The following is a 6,803-nucleotide window of genomic DNA, read 5'->3' as shown; positions in this document are numbered from 1 at the left end:
TCCATAGTAAGCCTCCAGAGAGGCATTCTCTATCTCTGGCTAGTTGGGGAGTATATTACTTGGGAAAATTAAGTGTCGAATACAAATGTCACCCAGAGCCTTTCCTGGCCCATCCTGCAGCCCCACTTACCCAGTCCTCCCACAAGCTATGCACTGCGTACAGCTGTGAACTGTGACTTTGGAATCAAACAGATTCCAGGTACTGCTGGGATTGGTTGGAATCAAAACACTGGAGTCAGGCTTCTGCCCTAGGAGGCTTTGCTAAAGCTAAAAGCTGATGTCCTGGAGTAGTGCATCACTCCCATCCACAGAGCACCACGGTAGCAGCTTTGATCAATTCAGCCCCAGTCCCCTCCCAGCCAGCTCAAAGTCTATGTATGTTTCCCCAGCAATTTACAATGCTCTCAAAGAACCTGAGCCCGGGAAGGGGGCCCAGCTCCTCCAGCGCAGCCCTAAGGGAGCTCTGTGCAATTAATCAATCCCTTTTCCTCCCTCCTAGGCAACTTTTCTCTAAGTATCGAGAAGGGCTTTCTGTCTAGTCCAAGCAGGGTTAGCTGCTCTAGACCATGCAGGGAGACCCCGGCTATGGAGCCCTGGAGGCAAGATCTGACCCTGGACTGCTCCCCACCCTCCCAGTCCTCTGTATCCACCTACAGGGTCTCTCTGCACCATGTGGCACCCCAGATCTCCCTGGAGAGAAGCAGTTCCATCTGAAAGGACAGGTCAAACATTAACTGGTTGTCTCCAAGGACCCTGTAGAAACATCTCAGCACCTGTTAAGAAGCCTGAGCTAAGGGGCAAAGCTCTCTACCAACAGATCCCTGTGTCCATGGATCTCTTCAGCCCCTGCTGACCTGTTGCTTTTAAACTTGTCCTGGGCTACAGCTGCCTGCCTCTGCACTACCAAGCCTCCCCACCGCGCCGGCAGCCTCTGTTATAGACTGAGAGGGAATGAGGGTCGGGGTTGCCTGGGAAGGGAGGCGGCTGAAGTTCCGGACTCAGGTACATTTGGGGAGGAGGGTGCCTGAATTGTCTTGCAGTATTCTAATCATACCAGCTTAATCTAGTCAGGCAGCCCCGATCTGAACTATCCAGAGACCACCCACCCACTGGGCGGGTTGCATCCCTCGGGGTCTGACCTGATCGAAGTAAATGATGCGGGTTTTGTTGCTCATTTCAGACGGCTCGTGGTTAGTGCTCCGCACCGCTGAAAAGGCCACCTTAGAGTTTGCCGCCCGGACCGATATCCCCAGAGGGGAAGAAGAGGATCCCTTGGAATCTGTGGCGGGGTTCGAGTCGCACACCACCAGACACTTGCCCTCCAGAACGATGGGTTCGGTATCATTCTGCGCCCAGACAGGCAGCCCGGGCAGCATCAGGACTAGCAGAACGGCCGGTACCACGGACAGCGCCCGGAGCGCGGAGCCCATGGTGAGCCGCGTGGGCAAGCCGCAGCCGGCTGGGGCTTCTGCTGGCCGGCGTCGCCTGCTACCCGGGATCCCGGAGCTCGCGAGGATGCCAGTGGTTAGAACGACAGCGCGGCTGGAACGTCGGCGGCGGCGCGCACACTTCCACCAATTCTGTGGGCCGAAGTCGAAGTCACCCTTGGCGATGTGTCGCTGGCTCGGATACCTTTGTCCTTTAAGGAGCTCATTCAGAACTCCCAACTCGACCCTCCGCCGCCCCACGGTCAGCCGTGCCTGGGGCCCCCGCACCCACTTTTGTCCCTAGACATGTAAAAGTCGCCAGTCTCTCGCAATCACACCTCAAAGGAACAAAATAAAATCTCACCCCAAACCCAAGTACCCCCGGGTGATCACGGAACTGGAGACAGAGGGTACTCAGGAGCGCAAGGGTCGAGGTGCCCAGTGGTGCGTTGTCGATCCCGTCCGAGCGACTCTAGCTGGCGCAGGAACGAATGACAAAGGCGGAAGGTGTTTCCGGGGATGAGAAGAACGCCGGGCTGTGTTAACCGCCAGGATGCTAGAGACTCCCACTCGCGCTTGGTCAAAAACGCCCCAAGGCCGAGTGTCCCTCCGACGCAGGTAGGCAGCGCCTCCGCCTCGTCCTCCGCGCCAAAAGCGCCAAGGCACCGATCAGTTGTAGGGTGCCGAGCGGCGGGGCTGCCCAGGGTTCCCGCGTCCCTGCGCACAACTTTGTGTCTCCGCGCGCAGCTGGGAGGGACAGCGCGGAGCTGGCATCCGCGCGCTATTTATAGGAGTGCCGCGTGCAATGGCTTGTTGTTCAACCCGCGGATCCCCGGAAAGCAGAGGCGTCCGGTGACCCCAACCGAGCAGCGCCTTGTGACGTTGAGTGCACCCGTAGCAAGCGGGGCGCACCACACTGTCCGCTGCAGAGGTCTGAGGCCACTCGGCCCCCTGAGATCGCGCCGGGTGTGCGCGCAGAGAAGGATGCCCACCCCGCCGCAGCGGCCCGGACTCCGCGGCTGCTGGACCTGGACCCGCCGAGGGGGCTGCGGGTACCCTTGTTCCGCCCAGCGCGGGACTCTGCCCAGCGCCCTGCGAGCGGAGAGCGAGCGGCGCTGCCAGCCCTGCTGCAGAGACCGAAGGGCAGGGGAGGATCCGCGCTGCGCCCTGCCTGGATGCTGGGGGAACCCGCCGGCGTCCCCAACTGCCCCGGCGGGGAACGCGTCCCACCGAGCCCTGGAGCCTGGCAAGCTCAGAGAGCCTTGGGGCAGCTCTGTGCCTGTGGGGGCGGCTGGGAGGAGGTGCCTGATCCCTCCCTTCCGCTCTGGAAGATGCGCCTCAGAAGCCACAGGGGCGCGCCTTCCCCTTCACAGCGCACATCCACCCCAAGCAAGGCCAGAAAAAGTCTTCATAAACTAAAGCCCCTTAAGTTTTTTAAATAAAATATTAAAACACACAACCTGAGGCTACTGCATTTCCCCTTCCCCCCTCTCCCCCGTGCACTCCACTGCCATCTTGGTCTCTGATTGGCAAGGTATTTTCCTCTTCTGCAGCCACCACCAGGAAGCAGGGAAGTGGAGCTTGGCTTTGCAGTGGGCTGCATGAACTTGGCCAAGTCACTTTCCTTCGCTGAGAGCTCAGCGTTCATCTAACCAAGGACCCCCTGGCTTTATAGTTCCATGTTCTTTAGGGTTATGACACTTCTAAATTCTTTTTTATTATTATTTTTATTTTATGGGCATGAGTGTATTGCCTGCATGTGTACAAGTATGCCCGTGCCATGCAATGCCCGCAGAGGTCAGAAGAGGGCGTCGGATCCCCTGAAATTGGAGTCACTAACAGTTGTTAGCAATCATGTGGGTCCTGGGAATCAAACCAGGGTCCTGTGCAAGAACATCGACTGCTCTTAACCAGTGGGCCATCTCTCCAGCCCCCTAAATTCTTTCCTGACTCCTGGAGGGCAGATATCATGTTTCTTTTCAACATCCCATGAAAGGCATTGCTAATTTCTTTGGAGTTCCGCTGGCTGTGCTGGCTGCTTTTGCTTAAAGGTGGCTTATTGACTCATGCTCTTGGGACAGGAACTCCACAATTGTCTTCATTAAAGAACATCTTTCTTAGAATGGCATTCAGTCTCCTCCACAGCAGAAACTAGACCTGCATGTTCAGTGTGGTGTAGTTAAATTCTCCAGGGGGACTCAGGCCATAAGTACTGTGGTGTTAGTTCAAGTGTTAAAATCGAAGGTACAGCTATGATTGGTCCATGGCCCCATTTTCCTATAATGATACAACTAAAGGATTGATGCCTGGCACCACAGTCAGAAGGACTCCAGAGGAGCAGCGCCAGCTCTGAATGGCAGTTCCTCTAGTGCCAAGCCGTTACAATTGAACATCCCTCATCTAAACTGAAAACAAACAGGTGAATTATCCCAGGCCTTTATGATTGTCATTACGGACCTGATGCCCATCGTAATCACACAGCTTCCCACTTGACCCTTTCTGGCTTTGTAACTCTTCCATTTTCACTATGGGCTGTCTGTATAGCAGTAGAAATGTCCCTTGTTCAGTTCAAGCATGATGTGTTGTGTTGTGTGTTTGCGTTTGCAGGTGTGTTCACCTATGTGCATGTGAGGCCAGAGGAGGATATGGTCCTGCTCCATCACTCTCTGCCTTACTTCCTTGAGACAAGGTCTCTTACTGAACCCAGAGCTAGGTTGCCAGCCAGTGAGCCCCAGTGATCCTCCTGTCTCTGCCCCACACCCCCAGCACTGGGGTTACAAGCATACACAACCATGGCTTTTATGTAGGTTTTGGGAATTTGATCTCATGCTTGTGTAGCAGGCACTCTTACCTGCTAAGCCATCTCCTCAGCCCCAATTCTCCTTTGAGAGCAGATACCAAGTTAAATCTGGTTCCACTTTTTCTTCTGTAGAGGTAGGACCCTGCCTTCCTTGTCCAAGATGGCGGTTCAGTAGGTAAGCCTTGAGCTTCTCAGTTCAAGCTGGGAGGAATTTGAGAAAGATCGCTGTTGACTGAGAACCGTTTAATATGCAATATTCATCTTCCACACAAGCCCTGACATATTCTTTTGTAATCCTCTTTATTCTGGCATTTTTTGTTTATAAGAACTCATTTAAAGTCATTTCTTTCTTCTCTCAGTGAAAGTAGTCTTTGTAGCCTCAAAACCTAGCATCCTTACCATACTAAGGTCCCAGTGACTGACTGAGGACTGACAAAATACTTCCAAATAGAATGTACTACACAAACTAATTTGAGTAAGGCTCCTCCCGTGAAATGTGAATTCAGAGTCTGAATCATCTGGGTGGAAGTACTGGGTCCTTATGGAAAGATGTTCTACTGTTCAAGGTGCTTGGAAGGTGTGGTCCTCTGCTGAGAGAAGCTGTAAGATGTACTGTCGTATCTTTCCACATCACAGTTGCCTGAACAGGGAGAACTCAAGGTTCTAGAACTCACAATCCTCTTGAGACCAGAACTTCATCATGTGCAGGACCCAACATGGACAGTTGAGTTGCAGCTGCCATATTTTCTCCCTCTGGGATTGGACTGAGTTATTTAAATAGCATCTGGAGGAACCGGGTGCTAAGGAAGAAAGGTCTGTGGACCCCTAGACTGCTGGAACTGTGTCAGAGGCATCTGAAGGCTGAAGCAGCTTCAATGGAAGGCCACCACACTGAGGAAAGGCAACCAAGCCTAAAGACTGAGGTGTCCTGAGAGGCAGAAGTGAACGAATCAGCTCTGTTCTCCAGTTCCCAACTTCTGCTCACAAGAGGTCCAGTAGCCCTCCAGCTACTTCCTGTTCCTTGTCATGAAGTATCCTCACTAGAACGGTGTTCCCCAAATCATACACTGGGAAGATGAGAAAAAGAATTCCATTGACTGAGGATTATTAAGTTTGCGGTATTTGGCTCCTGCCAAGAGACACTGGCAAAGCCCATCTCCTGCCTGGGAAGCGTTTTCTGAATATTAGGGAAAGGCTCATCCACTGCCTCATCCCCACCCCCACCGAAACTCCAGGTGCTCCAGGAGAAAAGAATCAAAATCAAGACCAAGTTTCTCTCTCCAGCCACATTACTAAATCTGCTCCCTTTTTTCCAGTCAAAAAGATGATACTAGAAAACTTAGTTGTGGCTCAAATGTTTCCCTTTTCTAAGGTTCCTTGATGCCCAAGGTTTCTGTTGCCTGTTATTGTTACCAGGCCTTCAGAGGCAGTGTGGGAATGCATTCTGCTATCTCAGTTCTCTGTAGCTGGGGTCAACTCTGAAGCAAATGAAAATGGGAACCAATTTTGCACAGGAAACATGATCTGGTGGTCAATATATTCAGTGCCTGCTTGCCTGACCACCTCCTGGAGAAGTCAAGAAAGTCAGGATCTAGGAGTGATGTTCTGCTTCTGAAGGCAGTGACTATGAGAAGCAACGACAGACACACAAGGTGTTCCACTCTTGAGGCTTCCCTGGGGCTGAGTGATAGGAGATTCCAGACATCATATAGTAGAAGACCACCGCAGGTCGGTCATACAGAAGGTGCAAAAATCAAGAGTTGGTGATCTGAGGCTCACTCACATCACAGCCAGATGAAGGTCCACTGAGTTGTTTAATTACCCTTGCTCACTACAGTGATAGCTATCTGCCCAAGAGAATGTTCTTTCTGAGAGAGAGTAAGTGGCTTAAGGAGAGAAAATATTGTGAAGATGTGTAGGTGCCATAAAGTTACAGAGCCGTGCTGAGAAGACCCTCAGGCTTCCTTCTGGAGACAGTGAAATGGTAGACCCATTTGAAGACAGAGTCATGGGGAAAACTAGGTGGATTATTTAAAAATCTTTCAAATTAGACCCACAATTTAAAAATTGTTCATAATGCTCCTCTGTGTAATTTCCTCCGTTCAATGTCAGCCAACAAGGCATATATCCAAGATGTGAAAGAGTGCTAAGGTTTCTTGATCATGGTTGCAGTCAGATTTTGATCCCATTTTGTTCTTCCCATGATGGTCTGTGTTTCTCCCAGACATTATATTTATCACGATTTTTGTGATTGATTTATTTGTTGTATTTTCCATGGCTACGAACTCTTCAGGAACACAGGCTTTAACAGTGAGTAGAGATTAATAAATAAATGCTTACTGAAAAAAGAACTTGTTACTGAGATTATTTCTCACTGGGAAAACAATATCACATCAAACCACTATAAGCGTAAGAAGAAAAGGAAACCCTTTCTTGAATTTGGGAGAACTTAAATGTTTGGTCTACCCTTAGCTACAAAGAATAGGAATCCAAGGACACATGGAGGGAATTTATTGGAAGGGTATCTTACAGATCCAAGGGCGGATCTGAACCTTGGGGATAAAATCAATCTCTCT

The 6,803-nt window shown here is 51.2% G+C and overlaps 1 protein-coding gene across 1 annotated transcript in view; it reads right to left on the bottom strand.

Moving 5' to 3' along the window:
• The window catches only part of Cbln4 (cerebellin 4 precursor), a 7,030-nt gene extending 4,772 nt beyond the window's left edge, over positions 1-2,258 (bottom strand). The window contains exon 1 of the mRNA XM_008835131.1: positions 1,140-2,258. Within this exon, the coding sequence (XP_008833353.1) occupies positions 1,140-1,430 (291 nt within the window). The 5' untranslated portion in view covers positions 1,431-2,258. The remainder of the gene's footprint in view (positions 1-1,139) is intronic.
• Positions 2,259-6,803: the final 4,545 nt, after the last annotated feature.

Source organism: Nannospalax galili, unplaced genomic scaffold (genome assembly GCF_000622305.1).
Source record: "Nannospalax galili isolate Female #2095 unplaced genomic scaffold, S.galili_v1.0 scaffold596, whole genome shotgun sequence".
NCBI lineage: Eukaryota > Metazoa > Chordata > Mammalia > Rodentia > Spalacidae > Nannospalax > Nannospalax galili.
The sequence above is the reverse complement of the archived record's forward strand: the minus strand, read 5'-3'. Positions and strand labels throughout refer to the sequence as shown.